Source organism: Solanum verrucosum, unplaced genomic scaffold (genome assembly GCF_900185275.1).
Source record: "Solanum verrucosum unplaced genomic scaffold, falcon-dt-bn FXZP01000102.1, whole genome shotgun sequence".
Classification (NCBI taxonomy): Eukaryota; Viridiplantae; Streptophyta; class Magnoliopsida; order Solanales; family Solanaceae; genus Solanum; species Solanum verrucosum.
This window is the reverse complement of record NW_026019930.1, coordinates 5163321-5183059: the sequence shown is the minus strand read 5'-3', so window position 1 is coordinate 5183059 and position 19739 is coordinate 5163321. Positions and strand designations below refer to the sequence as shown.

Genomic DNA, 19739 nt, shown 5'->3' with positions numbered 1-19739 from the left:
CTGATCCAAAAGGATTACCACCTCAAAGGGACCAATTTGACTACAAAATTTCCTTGACAAATAGTAGTAATCCTGTCAACATGAGAACTTATAGGCAACCCTTTTCACAGAAGGATATCATTGATGAATTGATGTAAAAGATGTGAGATCAAGGGATGGTGCAGCCTAGTTCTAGTCCATATGCGTCTCCAATGGTTTTAGTGGGAAAGAAAGATAGCTCATGAAGACTCTGTGTTGATTGTGGAGCTTTGAACAAGGCTATCACGGACAAGTTTCCAATCCCAATCATAAAAGAGCTGTTGGAGGAATTGGGTAGGTCCAGGGTGTACTCTAAATTGGACCTAAGATCTGGGTATCACCAAATTAGAATGCACCCTACTGATGTTGACAAAACTACTTATAAAACTCATGTTGACCATTATGAATATTTAGTAATGCCTTTTGGCCTTACTAGTGTTAAATCTAGCTTTCAGAGGTTGATGAACCATGTATTTCAATAACGCTTCAGGAAGTTTATTCTTGAATTTTTGATGATATATTAACTTTTAGCAAGAATATGGAAGAACACATGCATCATTTGAGAAACATCTTTGAAGTGTTAAGGAAACATTAGCTCTTCACATCAGGAAGTCTAAGAATTGAGTATTTAGGAAACATTTGCTTGTGATATAATTGAGTATTTAGGACACTTCATTTCCACTGAAAGTGTGGCCACTGATCCAAAGAAAATTTCAACAGCACAAGATTGGCCTATTCCCATGAACCTCAAACAGCTAAGGGGGTATTTTGGGACTTTGTGGGTATTACAAGAGATTCATCCAGAGCTATGGGACAATCAACAAATCCTTAACTAATTTTCTGAAAAAGTACTGCAGCTATTCAAGAATGCAGTTTAACTTTGATATTGAATATAAAAAGGGAAAGGAAAATAATGTTGCACACTCACTGTCTAGACTACCTATGGGTAAAGTATCTGCAGTTCATGTGAACAGTACCGGTGAAGCCTTGTATAAATCTATAGAGAAGTCCTGTAAAAAGAAGCACTTTTACATAAATTGACCAAGACAATGTAGTCTCAAGGGGGTGAGCACCACCAGTATACCTTCTTCAATCAACAGTTCCAAAGAAATGATAGGTTGGTGTTGGTGAGGATGTTGAACTGACATAATCAACTTAGTGGAGGGCATTCTAAAATCAACAACACCTACATGAAGGTATCCTGATTATTCTATTGGAAAGGTTTGAAGGATGACATAACTACTTATGTTAAACAGTGTGATGAATGTCAGAGGAGCAAGTATGATTCTTCTCCTTATCTACGGTTGCTACAGCCCTTGGCAATACTTAATACATCTTGGTCTAGTATCACTATGAACTTCATAGAGGGATAGCCCAAGTCAAAAGGGAAAACAGTGATATGGATGGTGGTAGACAGATTGACTAAGTATGCTTATTTTATTAGGGTATCACACCCATATTCAGCTGCTAATATAGCTCAATTATTCTCGGACAACATCTACAAGTTACATATAATACCTAAAACCATTATGTGTGATAGGGATCCTATGTTTGTGAGTAAGATTTGACAGGAATTGTTATCTGCTCATGGAGTTACCCTGAGAAGTTCAACAACATACCATCCTCAATCAGATAGACAAACTGAGGTGCTTAATAGGATCTTGGAGACCTATTTAAGATGTTATTGTATTGATTTCCCTCAAGACTGATACCATTTTCTTTCCACTAGCTGAATGGTGGTACAACAACACTCATCACTCTGCAATACTGACTTCTCCATATGAGGCGCTATATGGACAGCCTCCTCCCATTTCATCTATCATATTTACCTGGTAGTGTTGATGATGAACAGGTCAATAAAAGCTTGCTAACTAAAGAATTGAAAACTCAATTATTGAAGTTCCATCTAACTAATGCCCAACAAAGAATGGTCTCCTTAGCTAACAACCACAAATCTGATAAGGTATTTTCTGCAGGTGATTGCTGTACTTGAAAATACAGTCCTACACACAAGTTTCACTCTCATCTATCCACTTTAACAAACTAACAACCAAATACTAAGGCACCTACCAAGTGTTACAAAAGATTGGCTCTCTAGCCTATAAATAAGTTTTACCACCACCAAGTGTACATACATCCAACTTTCCATATATCTCTTCTTAAACCTTGCTGCAAATTACCTGAAACATTTAATTACACAACTTTTCAGGTAATTTGTACTCGTCATCGATATTGAAATCATTCAACTTTGGATTACTAGCAAGTTTTTCCCTTTTTCTCTTCCATTTTCCATTTTCTTCTTCTTGTTAGCAGGAGTATATGCATCAGAAATCCCATTAGCACAGAGGGAAAAAGAAAAAAAAGCCAAACTCAAAGTTAACTAAACTAAGTATGCGCAGATTCCAAAAGCATAAGAAGGTTGACTTGAGCACACTGAACTAGAAGTACATCTTTAAAGCAGGAGAACGCTTCAAAATCCAACTTACTAGATGTTAAAACCAAGATAACTAAACACTAAAATTTATTTGAAGCTGTCTCAATAAAAAGGTTGTACTGCTAAAGTCAACTCCAAAAAGGAATTGTCCAACAAATTTCAAGCGAGAAACAAAAAAGAAAGCTAAACTAATAGCAATGCAGAAGGAAGTTGTAAAGTCATAGCAATATTTACACACTTCCTTATCTGACTTACTAACAGCCGACTGGCAGGTAAGACCAGTACTAGAATCTACCAAAACAGCTAACAAGGCGTCGTCAGTGCATCCATCAACCCATAGAATCACCTCAGCCTTGGCATGTATGGAGAAGCCAGCACAAAGAGAATCTGAAGCAGAATGAGCAAACATGCAAGAGAAAAACTCTCTTTGCTGCTCACCTGAGGACAAGAGGACAAAAAAATTAAGAAAAAATGATATCACACAGAGCAATATAGCACACATCAAATACTGCAGCAAGTATCTGCAGCCTCCACCAATCATATAATAGAGGTTAATGCAACCTCATCATAAATACTGCACTACTCATGGTCGATCAAACCACCCAAAGACAACAATACAAAGTAACTTAACTGTTTTCTAAGCCTGGTCATTTTAATCTGAGTGATAGCTAGCTACTTTGACCATAGATGTTCAAAGTATACCAGATTAAATGGAACTTATTTATGTCCGACACTGGATTCTCTGATTTGCATAAATGAACATTGTAAACAAAGAATTTTCAGTATCTCATACTTATTGTCTGCATTCACACTAGCGAGACAAATGAATAGCACGCGACTGCTGGAACACGAACTGTCATCAGAAATGGTAAGATCTACCTCTTTCCGGGTTTTGAGCAGTGTATCTACTACCCTCTGGTTGCTTGTGAGAACTAAAATCAGTCGTGTATGCAGCATTGTATGCCTGATTCACATTAGCTGCATCAGAATTTACCTGCATATTCACAAACCCATTAAGAGCCCGTTTGGATTGGCTGGAAAAAAGTAACTTTCAAATCAAAAAATAAAAAGTTGGGGGAGACCTACTTTTGGTTTTAACTTATTTTAAGTCATTTAAAACTTATTTTAAGTTATTTTTAACTTTGTCAAACACTCCCTAACTTATTTCAAGTCATTTTTGACTTATTTTAAGTTATTTTTATATTTGCCAAACACTTCCAGAAGTCAAAAGACTGATTTAAAAGTAGGTTTCACCAACTTTTAATCCAATCCAAACACCATCTAAGTACACATGAAACGAAGGACAAAATTAACAGAGAAGAAATTTTCCCTACCAAATCAGACCCAATAACTTGCTGGATGTGATGTTCAGGGAGCACATGGATCTGATTTTGGCCTGCAACTTGCTGACTTCTGGCTGAAGAATTGCTTCCAAAACAGAACTGTCGCATGTCAACATCAGAACTATGTGGAACACAGAAATCGCCCATCAATACTGGCGCCGTTTCAATGGCTTCAGCAGAGTGACTCAGAGGGATTTTAAGATCGTTGAGCTCCAAATAGGGAACATCTTGGAAAAATATGGAGTCATGACTATAGTCAGTTCCCTGGAATACAGAAAGATCAAATGTTGTTTGATCTAGTTCTACATAGTTGTCAAGGTTTCCAAGACTGTTGTGCATAGCATTCCCATTAGTGAAAGATGCAACTTCAACATTCATATCGTTAGTACCCTGCAGACAAATGAAAAACAATCTAATCTTAATATGGTTGATCAAAACATATAGAATTGACGTGGATTTTCAGGGATTCTAGAGGCTAAAGAGTTGTTACAAACAGGAGTGGAACATTGTAGACAGAGACATATGAAACAAGCCCAAGTTTCATATTTCTGAATTTTGCAACTCAACAGTTTCACAGGTAAATAAAAAAGAAGTAAAAAACAAATACATAGTACCTAGAGTATAATTTATACAAGTATTGGAACCCGTGCAATGCGCGGACAGTACTGTGATCCAACTGTTGGAGCATATTAGATCATATCACCTAAATAGAATTCAGCTGACGTCTTATCTCTTTTTCTATCTTAGTAAAACAGAAATTATACGAATATACTTCTAAAGGCATTTAGATACCTTGGTCTTTGTAGGAACATATTCCTTTTACAATCACTGGAAAAAGATTATAAAGCATAAGATGGTGAAATAAAATATAAAATATAATATGAAATTATTGAACAAATCCAGATTGTAAGTGTCATGCTTGTCAAGTTGTCAGCAACCTTATTCTCTTTATTGTATGTGTTTAATTTTTGTATTACCATCTTCAAGCAACATTAACTTGCATCCATCAGCACTGAGTTAAGTGTGCTGGTCTGCTTTCGAAGTTACTCATTCAACAAATTTGAAATTTTTGCTATGATTGTCGCAGTGTTTGGACTTCTATTTTCATTTTCAAATATAATACTGTCATTTTATTTCTCAGTAACAAAAGTCAAATAACAAAATATTTCTACGGAATATAAGGCAACGAGCCATATAGTTATTGTAGCCTTTTTGTTTGTTTTTTCATAACCGTATTGTACGGACCAGCTTTCACACATCTCGATTAATTTCGCAGATACCTTCCATCTCCCACCAACAAGAAGTATAAAGTAACTCAGTTCACCAAAGCTAGAACAGATCGAAAGAAATCACCTAGTGTTTTGTCTCTAAGAATTGAACTTGAGACCCACGTCATTGACCACTAAAGTCATACCCTTGAGTGTAACCTTCTTGTAATTGAACTATCTTTATTACATTATCCACTTTTTAGTATTATTAAGTAATCTATAATATAAAAGCAAGAAAGTTTGTTTTGTCATTAAGCAAAGTGCAAGCTACTAAAATGTCACTTGCAAATTTTAGGATAATATATCTATTTTTTTTATTTTTTTTTATGACCGTGGAGTCCGAGCCAGCTTTAGTGCACCTCCACTACTTCCACGGAATACCTACCACCTACCACCAGCAACAACTACCAAGTAACTCTGTCCACCAGTGCTAGGACAAATGAAAGAATCACTTACTGTTTTATGTCTTTGCTGAGTTTTGAACTTGAGACCCCGGGGTTCTCAACCACTTTATTAACCACTAGGCCACACACTTGGGTGCAGGATAATATATCAATATAAAAACAAGAAAATTTGTTTTGTCATTTAGCTAAGTGGAAAGGTATTGCACTGCCACTTAGCAACTTTACGGCAATGAGTATAGTTATTCATGAGATTAAGCCAAGTGGCAAGCTACTATAATGCCACTTGACAATTTTTATAAATAAAAATGCAAGTTTGCTTTTTCATTTAGCAAAGTGGGTACATACTACATTGCCACTTGGCAACTTCAAGACTATGAAAATTTGCTAAGTGGCTTTATAATAGCTTGACACATGGCTTAATCTCATGAATATTATTGTCCTAAGGTTGTCACTGCTTGGTTAAATGACAAATCAAATTTTCTTGTTTTCATATATATAGATAGTTCGGTAGTTATTGTAACCACTTTGTTCCTCATTTATCTTAATTTATCCACTATTTAATATTATTACATAAATAATATAGTTTTTTATTAGCTTTGTCAATTAGTTTAATTCCTCATCAATTACTCTCGTTTTAATATATACTTTTCTTACCAATGAATTTTTATTTTTATTTTTACTATTAGATATCCACATTCTTCAATTGTCTAATTATGAATATATATTTTTTTGAATGGTAAATTTATGAATAATACTTTTGTAAGATTTCGTCATCGTAGGGAAAAATAATTATTAATTTTAATCATTGAAATCATCATCATCATGCTTTAATATTTTGTTTTTCAATTTAAATGAGATATTGTTGTTATTATTATAAATGTAATCCTAAAATTTGTCAAATGGCTTTGTAAGTACTTGTCACTTGACTTAATCTCATGAATTATTATATTTTTTGTTCTTGCCAATGAAATATTTTTATTATTCTATGAGTAGCAATTCATTTATTTTCATACCGACCCATTTACTTTATTGACTAATCCTTTATATTGGAATGGACTTTTCATTATCCATATTCTTCAATTGTCTATACTCATGAATAATACTTTTGTACATTATTTGTACACTTTATTTTATTTTTAAAATAAATTTTTTTATATAGTAGGATTTAGTCATTGTAAGTGAAAAAATTGTTTTAAATTTTAATTATTGAAATCATTTGCATGATTAAATATTTTATGTCAACTTAAATGAGATGTAATTATTATTACAAATGTTGTCCTAAAATTTGCCAAATGGCTTTGTAGTAACTTGCCACGCAACTTAATCTCACGAATAACTATATCATTGTCCTAGAATTGCCAGGTGGCAATGTAATAGCTTGTCACTTCAATAAATAACAAACCAAGCGTTCTTTTATATTAATATATAGATCATTGGTTCCACATTTATGGAGATGCTTAGAGGCTAGAGGTGTACTTGTGGTGTACACTAGGACGATCAAGGACATGTATGATAGAACCAAGACCAGGGAAAGGACAATGGGAGGAAACTCGAAGTACTTCTCAGCCATTACACCAAGGGTCAGCTCATAGCTTGTTTTTATTTTCTTTGGTGATGGATGACTTGACGTGACAAATCCAAGGTGAGGTTGCCATAGTGAATGCTATTTGTGGATGCCATAGTTCTGATTGACAAGACTCACAATGAAATTAACACTAAGCAGGAGGTTTGGAGACCTACCCTAGAATCTTAAAGGGTTCCATTGAGTAGAACAAAGATAGAATACTTGAAGTGCAAGTTCAATGATGTCGCAAATGAGGTTGGCTAGGAAGTGAGGCTTGATACCAAGTCATCAAAAAGAGGCGGAAGTTTCAAGTATCTTGAATCTATTATTCAAGTAAATAAGGAGATTGACAGTGATGTCACACATCCTATTGGTGCAAGGTGGAGAAATGAAGGCTCACATCCAGAGATGTCATAAGAAGGTGCCACCAACTTAAAGGAAAGTTCTACAGAGTGGTGATTAGACCAACTATGTTATATGGATAAGTGTTGGCCAATCTAGAACTCTCACATTCAGAAGATGAAAATTGCAGAAATGAGGGTGTTGTAATGGATGTGTGGCACACACTAGGAGAGATAAGATTAGAAATGAAAAATATTCGAGACAATGTGGGAGTGGCCGTTATAGAGGACAAGATGAAAGAAGCGAGGTTAAGATGGTTCGGACATGTGAAAAGAAGACGCACGGATGCCCTAGTGCAAAGGTGCGAGAGGTTGGCAGTAGATAGTTTCAGGGGAGACGGAGGTAAAAGCCGAAGATGTATTAGGAAGAGGTGACTAGATAGAACATGACGTGGTTTCCGCTTACCAAGGGCATGACATTAGATAGAAGGTTATGGAGGACACATATTAGGGCAGTAGGTCAATAAGTAGTTGAGTGTTGTCACGTTTATCCTTCTATACTAGTAGTCGTAGTATTACTCTGATCGTTTCTTGTCCTTTGATTTTTTGTTATTATTTGTGTTTCTTCACTTCTTATCCTTCATTGTATTATTTTGTGGTAGTTATTGCTCCATTTCTTCAAATTACTTTAAGTAGTATTTAGTCATGGCTTATTCACTTCTGTTAGTTTTTTCTTGAACTGCTTTGTTTTGCTTTTCCTTGAGCAGAAGGTCTATCGGAAACAACTGCTCTACCCCTCAGGGTAGGGTCAAGTCTGCATATATTCTACCTTCCCAAACCCCACTTGTGATATTACACTAGGTATGTGTTGTTCCACATTTACGCGTCAATTTCTCAAAGCCAAGCTCCAATATATTTCTTTTTTATGCATAAAACTAGTCTTTTAAAAGCTTTATTTCTCGTCACTTATATATCAAAACTGTCAATGCTTAGACTTGGACTTTTCAAATATGAAGAATGTGAAAGCCATGCTCAGAATACATGTTTACTATTTCTTACTCCAGCACTAAAAAATATAGAATAAAGAAAAAGGAAATTATTATTTTTTTGACATTAGTAACATTTAAAGAAAAAGGAAATTATTAACCAAAGAGATTGACAAATACCACTAATAAACATGCATGGTGCAACTAAATGTTACTAATATTTATGTCAATGAACTCAATAAACTAATGGAGAATACTCACCAGGTTATCCTCATTTCCAGCAAATAATATAGCAGGATCTTCAATGAAATTGTCAAAGAGCTGAATCATGTAATCCTCCTCTTCCTGAGACATCTTCTTACTGTATAGCTCAGCAGAAGATGGACCTGGTTCAGTTAAATGCCAAAGAGATATGTTTCCTGGGTCAACCATGGTGGTAATGACAGAGCAGCTTAGGTTGTCAGGCATTGCAGGTACAGAAGTTGCACCATATGAATTAGGTTCAGCAGGCATCTCATGTATGTAAGGCTGGGTCACAATTGAGCAGGTTTCATTGTCAGGCAGAGGTAAAGAAGGAATACTGGATTGATTATGTTCAGCAGGTGTCTCATTATCTTCCCAATCTTCCTCCTTAAATGGTGCTCCATACTGCGCTCCATTTTTGGGACCTGGTCCGCTTTTCTTAAATACTTTGCAAAGCACGTATGCATCCTATTAAAAGAAGTATATTGATGAGTAATAATTAAAAAACGGTGGCTTGAAAGTAATAAAAGCTAAGACTATATATTAAACATATACAAGTATTCAGAAAACAGTGAAAAGCTTGAATTGAAATTGTCTCTGTTTCAAACAATCAAGTTTAAAACTGTGTAACACAGCAAAATTTAAATGGTGCATCACAATAAACATACAATTTGGGAAACACGGCTTTTCTTTCAAAATATAGGTTGAGGAGTTGAATACAAATTAGAGAAGCATTTGACACCAGTCACTTGCATAGCTGTGTTATAACACTAGTGCCCCATGTAAAAGGTCCATCTATTTCATTAGATGCTTTAACTAAAAGGAAGGGTTTGGACGCACCAGCATCTAAATATTTGAAATGAAACAAACAAACTGAAGTAAAAATAAAAGGCCAGCAATGCTGGTTCCAGTGACAGAAGCTTATAGTGAGATGGGTTTTCCAAAGCTGCCAAGAAAAAGATAATGGGAACCTAGGTGTGTCAAATGGGCAGGGGTTGGGTTGAAATTGGAGATATTAAAATGGGTTGAAATAGAAATTGGGTTAGGTTCTGACCCGCCCAAGTTTAATTTGGGCTCAAACGGGTTGGGTTCAAATGGGCTTGAAAACGGGTTGGGTTCACATGGGCTGAAAACGGGTTGGGTTCAAATGGGCTGAAAACGGGTTGGGTTCAAAATGGGCTTAAAACGGGTTGGGTCTTGACCCGCCCAATTTGACCTGGTTAATCTCAATAATTTTAATATATTGTTATTTATGTTTTATAACCACATTTTAAATTCAATTCAAGAGAATTTTAAAAAAGAAGTTACAATTGGATAGATAAATCGTAAAAAATATAAAATAGATAGTAATTCATACCTTCAATATAGGAACATACATCACATCAATGCAAATAAAGAGCCTTAAAACGGGTTGAAATTGGAGATTAAATTGGGCGCAATTGAGGATTCTCTTAAAATGGAGACTTGAATGAGTTGAGATTGAACCCAATTCAAATTATCTTGAGCCCAACCCTTAATATTCTAGGCGGGTTACCTATAATTAGGCTCAATTTTGACACCCCTATGGGAATCCATATCGTTAACCAAAAAATTTGCAATAATGTGTAGCTTGAAGAATTGAGTGAATGGGTATTGGAAAGACAGGAACTATCACTTCTATCACTAAAACAATTTAAAGTTCATAAGTTCATGGAGAATTCATATCCAAATGTTATATTGTAAATTTAGATTATTGATACTTCGACGACACAATTGTTGGAAGCAAGATGAGAGTTGTTGGCAAAGAGTTCCATGTGTGATAACTCTTCCATAGTTCATTTTCAACTAGAGCATGTTTGAAGCTTGTTTTCTTGCATTAAAACAGCTGGACTAAAGTTGATTTATTTGCATGTAGATAGAGAATAAAGTGTATAAAAATACATATATGATATGATTTGAATGGGCTTTTTTAAGAACTTCCCTGTACTATTGGATTTGGTTCTTGACAATGAAAGAAAGTCCAAAGACAAATATATTGTGCTATAAAAAAAATGTTTAGGTATTGACTTTGCCGAATCTTCATTACTTAACATCAGGAGCATTAGGCCTGGTACACCTTGTGTGATATTTTGTACCCCACTAGTAGGAAAGAACTAGCACTGCCTACTTTTATTACACTTGTACTCTAGAAGGGAACCTAGCTAAAGGGGTCTAATGGCTATGGTGAATCCATAGCATCAGAAAGTATATTGGGTTAGCTTAAGAACATCCCACTATATAGAGAGATGATATAAAATTCAATTTTTTCCCTCAATATACAGTTTAATAAGCTCTACTGAGTACTGAGATAGGAGGATTACCCTAACTTGTAGGGAGAGTTTCAACTTTATTTCTTTTATGAATTAGATATGAGTTATGAAATATGATTTTAAGAAAAGTTAAATCAATGATGGTTTGACCAATTGATATTATAGTTTTCATACATGACGTGTTTTATTTCTTATAAATGAGATTATCGATGATTCTGAGCTCCTATGGACCTTTGCCTTCCCTCTTTTCCACAATAACAAGAAAAAGAAGATTTTTTCCAACTTGAACATGAATATGAACTACAACACAGTCAATCCTTAGACAGAAACATAAGACTGTTTTTGTGTACTATATCCTGATTCTGCTTAAAATATGATTTTCTTTATTATGCTTATCCTAAATAAAATGTTATAATTGATATTATTATCTTATTCAGTCGGGTGTGACTGACCCCTCTCCCTTCTTTTGCATAGATACTAGCTGAGGATGACACTTCGGTTCAGCAAGATTGACAGGTAAAGCTGAAGACGGATCCCAGATCCCTACACTTGCTTCACCTGGATCCTTATTTGCCCTAACTATAGACAATTTTGGCTTATTTTTGTAATTCAACTCTAATTTTATGCTCCTCTAGACGGTCTATATGTTTGTGGTTAATGTTTAGTACAAATGTAACTTGGAACTCATATAGTAGTTGTGGAGTCGTTGACTTGGTAAGTTCTACAGAGTGGTAGTTAGACCGGCCTTGTTGTATGGAGCGGAGTGTTGGCCAGTCAAGAACGCACATGTCCAAAAAATGCATGTTGCGGAGATGAGGATGTTGAGATGGACGTGTGGGCACACTAGGAGCGACAAGATTAGGAATGAGGTTATCCGGGAGAAGGTGGGAGTGGCCTCTGTGGTGGACAAGCTGAGGGAAGCGAGATTGAGATGGTTTGGACATGTGAAGAGACGGAGCGCAGACGCCCCAGTGAGGAGGTGCGAGGAAATGGTGGTAGAGGGTACGCAGAGGGGTAGAGGTAGGCCCAAGAAGTATTGGGAAGAGGTGATTAGACAAGACTTGGCTAGGCTTCACATTACCGAGGACATGACTCTAGATAGGAAGGAGAGGAGGTCGCGTATTAAGGTGGAAGGTTAGTAGGGTTAGCGTGTTGCCGTCCCTCGCGAGGGTATGGGTTGTTAGCGTTTGGAGTAGTCCTAGCAGTATTGTTGTTTACTGCGTTTCACTCCTCACATTACTTTCTTGATGTTATTGTATCATTTGTTGATTATACACTATCTTTTGGATTGGTTGTTATGTTTTATATATAGCTCTCCTGTCACTTAGATTTGATGTTCTTGAGCTGAGGGTCTCCCGGAAACAGCCTCTCTACCTCCACGAGGTAGTGGTAAGGTCTACGTACACTCTACCCTCCCCAGACCCCACCTAGTGGGATTTCACTGGGTATGTTGTTGTTGGAGTCGTTGACTTGGTATTTTTGATATTATTTAGCCTTGAAATTCAAAAACCCCTAGGCAATGTAAGATAGCCATTTTCTAGATGTTGCCTTAATCGTATTGTTTTTTGCAGTTCCAAATCTATTCTCCAAGCATAGCCACAATGTGCTACAATAAGAACTGACAAATCAATTGAAGACAACTGCAAGCATTAATTTTAAGACAGCAAGGCCTTATTATTTGCACTTAATGAAGGTCTAAATTTTAATTATTTAGGTCTTAGTTATTACGTGCATTTGTTTTTTAAATCGGAATCTTAATCATTCAAATCTCAATCACTAGGTATTTTGAATTTTTTCTATTACAGCCACTTAATGAGTCTGAACAGATTGGAACAATTAAGATCTACAACAAAATCTTATCTCTAAAAAGCTATGCACTCAAGGATTTATGTAGATGACATTTCACCATTACTTAATCCACTTTCACTGGTAATCATCGCCACAACCCACTGTTATCAACTAACACTACCCACAACCACCATCTTTAGCCGCCGCCACCACCACTACTAATCACCACAATCAATTGTAGCCACTACTAGCCACCTTTTACCATCATCACCACCAACCACCATTACCACAATAACCACCAATCACTACTAACAATCACATCCATCAAGCACCGCTATATATCGTCAATCACCACGATCATTCATCTCCACCACCATTAGAAATCATTATCAACCACACATCGGTCATCTCCACCACCATCAAGTACCACCATTAACCACTACTATTTGTCACCATCACCACTAGCTACTACATACTCACAAGTCACTACCACCACCATGACCCCTAGTAGACACCCAAAACCACCACGAACCCTAGTGGACACCCACAACAACCACCATTTGCCATTGTCATTGCCAACACCAACCCTCATGTAACATTTTAAAGATACTTTGTTGATATAGTTTTTAGATCATTTTGTATTTTATATAAAAAAAGAATTAATTTTTTTATGACAAGAGAAACCCGCAGCCGCTACCCTTTGGGTGCGCATAGGTAAAACCCCCACTCCTATGCAATAGCTCGCAAACCACGCCTGGTGCGACAAGCTCAACCCAGAAGGCAAACCCCTTGCTTTCAGCCTTTCACTGGCAAGGGGTTTCGAACTTGAGACCTCCAACATGGAAGTCCCAAGCTCAAACCACTGGTCCACCCCGAAGGGTATATAAATTTTATTTATATTATCAACTATTAGATAAAAACAAGTTTTATGCATTCAAATGTTGAGAAAACAATCTTTAATCATTTAGTATTTATATCTTAATATAACATTGTAGTATCCAAACATGCACTCAAATTCATACATCTTAATCTTAATACACATCTTAATAGTCAGATTTATATTCAAATTCAGTCATTTAATCTAAATCTATATAGTACATTAAAAACACGAACCTCAAAAAAGTTGAATTACATAAATGCTCTTTTCAGGAGACTTAAATATCGCATTTAAGGAAAATTAACATCTAATATGTTCACGCGAAAGGTTGTCTTTGTTTTATGGTTGATATAAAGTCTCTTGTGCTTTCTTCCATAACCGTAGTACAATCCAGTTTCGTATTTTACCTCATGTACTACTATTCTAGATATACTTTGGTTTTGTTTTAAAGTGTCTCCAGTTACGTTTCACTTCGTCAATGGAATCTGCGGTATTGAATTTTTTTGTTAGGTTTTCTTTCTTGTTTCTTTGTTTATCACTCTCTGGTGTTAGTTTTCTTGTTCTTTTGTGCTAAAATGTTGACTGATTTTCAACAACAAAAAGAGAACTGGACAAATTTAATTGTTTTGTGGAATGCTTCAGATCAGTGGTTTACATCATAGATGGGAATAAAAAATAATTTCTCAAAATTTAGGATTCTGCCACTTTGGTGCCATAATAGATAAATTGGCAAAGACTTCTGTTCATATTTGTATATACTGAAACAAAATTTTCTTTCCAATTTTGTTTTATGAAAATGAATCCCCTCACATCTTACTCAAAAAAAATTCTTTGATTCTATGGATTTCAAATGAAAATAGTTTAGTATAAAATCCACAATACTTGATAGTTGCAGTTCCATCTACAAGTTTTTCTAAAGTTTCCAATTGGCGGAGGGTTTTGGCAAGCTCAAGTTTGAATAGCCAAAGAGATTAAGTTCTTGTTTGGTCATAGATTTCGGGAGTAGATTTTCAAAAAAATTGAACACATTGTTTGTTCATGAAATTTGGTCAGGTTTTGAAAATTTATCTTCAAAAAAATTCACGTCCAGTCACAAAACTTCAAATATTTTGAAGTAAAAATGCACGTCCAAACACAATTTCAAGTTCCAAAAACAATATTTCAACACAACTTCAAAAACTCTTTTTTTCCAACTTTCAACTAAATCTATGGCCAAACGCTAGCCATGCCAAGTCTTGAGACATCTCAAACCACAAATGTTCCAAGTCAATAGAAGTTTATGGACACAAGGCCACTAAAATTTATGGACTCAGGTATATCTTTAATTACCGTCCCTTACCAAGTGAAGTTTTGAAAGTTAAGCCTATGATTTGAGGAAAACTTCCAAGTTTTGTGCAATTCCAGAGAAGAAAATTTTCCAAAAACGCAAGGTGAATGGTATCTGAAAGGCTCCTAGCTTTAAGTAGTGAGACAAATGCAAGTACCAAAGCCTTGTAAGAGTTCCTAGTCACTCGTGAACTGTTACCTGGTTCTTACAATTGCTCAAATTCAACTTTTTAAGATATGGCATTTGGCTAAAGTTTTGGAGTGATAACTTTAGCCATTTAGTTAAAGAGAGAAAGAAGATCTCCTTAGTGTGATAACACTAATGAAAAGAAAGGACCATGGTGTCCGGGGAAAGTATCAAGCTCTAAGATCATATTGAAAAATAAGAGATTTGAGTAATTTTGAATAGTGCATGGGCATGTTAGGCATTTACCCTGAATTTATTCTTACTTGACGACCTAATTTTCATTCAGTAGATAAAGGACTCGTATGCAATTCAACCTTCACAATCACTGGTGAGATTTGAACTCTCAACACTTAATGATATATAAATACTACTTAAAGGTGTATATGATGAAGCCAACGATTTTGCGCATGGAATGTAGATTAAATTAAACAAAAAAGGCAAAGCTTGAATAATTCAGGGAAGTGCAATCAAGTGAAGTGCCTCAAGGACAAGAATGGCGAAGTGTTGGTAGAAGAAGCAGACATTAGAGAAGAAGGCAAACATATTTCCATAAGCTCATGAATGAAGGAGACAAGGATATCTGTAAGAGCATTCTGAGAGTCGTAGAGATTTTGGATACTATAGGTGCATAAAGGGTGCGGAGGTTAAAAGGGCTATCCGCAAGATAAGGAGAAGAGCAACTGGGCCATAAGAGATCTCCGTGAAGTTTTCAAAGAACGCAAGCAAAAAAGGTATGGAGTGGTTGGCTGAGTTATTTAATGTCATTTTTAGGACAGCTAACAGAAGAATGGACGTAGAGTACAATGTTGTTGTACAAAAACAAGGGTGATATTCAGAATTGCAACAACTATAGGAGCATCAAGCTAATAGGTCATACTATGGAAGTTAGGGAAAGGGTGGTCCAAATGATGATGAGAAGGGGGGTGTATCTCCAAAAAACAATACAGATTCATGTCGGGGTGATCAACTGCAAAGATTGTCCATCTTGTAAGGAGATTGTTGGAGCAATATAAGGACAAGATGACAGACTTCCACATGGTGTTCATCGACCTAGAAAAAACATATGATAAAGTCCCTAGGAAGGTCCTTTAGAGATGTTAGCAGGCTAAAGGTGTAACTGTGACTTATATTAGGGCAATCAAGGACATGTACAATGGAGCAAAACTCGGTTTAGAATAGGGGAGGTGACTCAAAACATTTTTCAATCATGATGGGGATGCACCAAGAATCAACCCTTAAGTCATTAACCCAATCCTATTTGCCTTAGTGATGGACGAATTGACACAATGTATTCAAGGGTAGGTGTCATGATGTATGTTATTCACAGACGACATAGTATTGATTGACGATATGTATAGTGGAGTTAGCGGTAGACTAAAAATTTGAAGATAGACCCTAGAGTCTTAAGGTTCCGTGATAATTTGGACTAGATAAAGTACCAAAGTGCAAGTTTAGTGACATGACAACATGAGGCAGAGATGGAAGTGAAGATCCATGCACAAGTCATATCCAAGGGAGGAAGCTTCAAGTATCTTGGGTCCATAATATAAGGAGACTAAGAGATCGATGATGATATCACAAATTGTAATGGAGCAAGGTGGGTAAAATTGAGGTTTGCATCCGAAGTATTGTGCAAAAAGAATGTCGCCAAGGCTTGATGGTAAGTTCTACAAGTGGTGGTTAGACCAACATTAGTGTATAAGGTTAAGTGTTGGCTAGTAAAGAACGACAGGTTCAGAAGATGTGTAGCGGAGATAAAGATGCTCAAATGAATTTGTGAACATACTAGGAGAGATATGATTAGAAATGAATTTATACAGGGATGTGGGAGTGGCCTCTGTGGTGGGCAAGATGAGGGAAGCAAGTTTGAGATGGTTCAGACATGTGAAGAGAAGATGCGCTGGTAAGGAGGCGTGAAAGGTTAGTTGTAGTAGGAGTTAGAAAAGGTAAAGGTAGGCTGAAGAAGAACAAGGAAGTAATTAGACAAAATACAATACAACTTCAGCTTATTGAGGACATGACCATAAGAAGGTGTGGAGGTCAAAGATTATGGTAAAAGATTAGTAGGTAGCCGAGTGTTGCTGTCCTTTAGGAGGGATAGCCCCATCTCCTTGCAGACTTACTATTAGTAGTATTTAGTAATTGCATAGTTTCTTTTTCTTCAATGTGTTTTGTCATATCTGTTGTTTCATTTGTTTTATATGTTTGATATTTTGCTATCATAATTTTCTTGCAACTCTGCTTTAAATAACTTCTTTTTAAGATGAGGACCTATCGAAAACATCTCCAACTTGAAAATATGGGGTAAGATTTGCGTACATCTTACCTCCCCAGAGCCCCCACTTATTACATTGGGCATGTTATTAGTGTTGTTGCAATCAACCTTGAGAAGAATATTATGTCAAGGCGCAATTGATATTGTTATGGCAGAAGGATATTGAGAAAATAAAGAGGATGAACAAATGTTGTTTTCAGCATCGTATTAGAGCAATCAAATTTCAAAAGGGGACATACCACAGTCCAATCGACAGTGTGATAACTAGAAGAACAAAGACAAAGTTGGCCAGAGAGTAAGCCTCTTGACTTTATTCATCAATGGTCTTAATGGCGACAATATTGGCTTTTGGTATATTGAAATTTTAATTTATAACAAAATCAAATGTTTCTAGACAATGCATGCAAATTAACAGTTACTAACTATTTTGGTATATAAATTATATAAAAATCAGATGAAATACATGTGAAATGCATGTGCAGAGAAACTAGTCTTAATAACCAAATAACACTAAAAAGTTAACACAAAAAGGAGAGTACAGAAAACAAGGATGTAAACTACAAAAAGATTCAAATTTTGGACACTTCCCACAAAGGAAGAAAAACGTGTAATAACAAGAAGTACAGGGAGAAACCTGTAATATCAAGCAGTACAGCAAAAACTCATAATGTTAAGAAAAACAGGAAAAACACAGAACACGATACAGAATATATCAACTAGACCATATCGCTCTCACCAATCCAAGAATGCACAATTCCGATTATTGGGCATGATGTCCTAATTAAGGTTCTCAAAAATTTGAAATTGCATACGACTTCCCCAACTCACATGCACGCACAAAAATCAAAGAGGAAAGTAGCAGGGTATGTCGTTGGGATATCAGATATGCCAGTAAGAGTACAAATACACTGAGAGTTAAAAAGGTACCAGAGAAAATCCTGCAACTGCCATATCTTTATCTTCAAATCTATATTCGTGAATAACCCAATCAGTTCTCAGCCCTCGTGGTGCTTTACCTTGGTGAAAAACCAAAGTTTTAACAGATCCAACAAACTTTTCATCATAAAGAACACGTCTATCCCTGCCAGTAATTTTCCAGAATCCAGTTTCAGTAGTGCGATTCATCCTGAATCCACTTGCATACTTTCTCTCACTTGGGCAAAAGAAATACCATTCAAGATCTTTACTTTTGTAGCAACATTTGTCTGAAGAAATACACACATTATGAACAATTGAACAGGCACAGATGAGCAGAAATAAATCCATAGCAGAATAAAACACAAGAAGCCTTCATGATACAAAGAAGATATTGTATAGAAAGTCAAACAGGCTTAGAGCATTCTTTCACCATAAAGATGACAATTGTTTGAGTATTTGATCAGTAATAAGGAGAAAAAATGAATTTAATTTTTGGTTGTCTCAAATTCTTGGTTAATCTACAATGTAAAAGTGTTTGCTTTTGAGCAAGATGTAATTTGTGAACTCATATGTATGGTTCATTTGGTTTCTCACCTTGTTTCTAAGTGATTATTAATGATTTTTTTATGTCAAATCTTAACGGTTAAACCAATAACCGAATCGATAACGATCAATAACCGATAAGTCAATATCTTGATGGTTCTATAACAATTTAGCATGCCTACAAATTGATAACTAATAAATCAAACCGATAAATTTCAAAACCAAACCAATCGATACGCAGCCGTAGTTTTCTGTATAAAAACATACTTCATGTTAAGAACATACCATTTATATGCACATATCAAGACTACCAAAGAGCATGGCATATACCTGGAAGATCCGATGGGGAGAACTTATAAATGTTGAGTTCTGATATGGCTTCAAAAAGGATCTTTTTCCCCATGATCTTCCGCTTTAGATAGTACATTATCAGCTCAACATCAGTAGGGTGAAAGCGAAACCCTGGTGGAAGCTTCGCCATCGGAAATAGTAAAAAACCGCACAGCCAAATAAAATGAAAAGAACACAGCACTAGTAGGTCTCAGTGAAGCAAATTTTAACAAAAGAAAGTAACAGAGTATATAGACTAGTATACACCAGAGTCAAGTCCAATGCCTAAACAATATCTTCCCGGAGCACCAATGTCTTCTTCGATTCAACGCAGCCCAAACAAAATAGTGATGCTTCTGGTTGATGCTAACAGACATCTGGTGTGCAATACAAAACCTGTTCCATATCAAAAGCCTCAGAAATACCGGTTCAAAAAGAACTGCGCAAAAGGCAGAGGGAAATAACACAACACTAGAATTTGAAAGAGCTAAAAGAGTAACAAATCACGGTGACGGAACACTAGCGTGAACAATAAATACTTTTTTTTTCACAAACAAAATTAGAGAAAAAATGAGTAATTAATCAACAAGGAGAACCAAATCAAAA

General features: G+C 35.9%; 1 protein-coding gene across 1 annotated transcript; it reads right to left on the bottom strand.

Moving 5' to 3' along the window:
• Positions 1 to 3276: 3276 nt before the first annotated feature.
• LOC125831027 (NAC domain-containing protein 82-like) lies at positions 3277 to 19372 on the bottom strand. Its single transcript, XM_049510219.1, has 5 exons — positions 19134 to 19372; positions 18270 to 18547; positions 8620 to 9069; positions 3787 to 4185; positions 3277 to 3446 (listed from the first exon to the last, which is right to left on the bottom strand). The coding sequence occupies exons 1-5, from the start codon at positions 19282 to 19284 to the stop codon at positions 3312 to 3314; spliced, it is 1413 nt and encodes a 470-aa protein (XP_049366176.1). The 5' UTR covers positions 19285 to 19372; the 3' UTR covers positions 3277 to 3311.
• Positions 19373 to 19739: the final 367 nt, after the last annotated feature.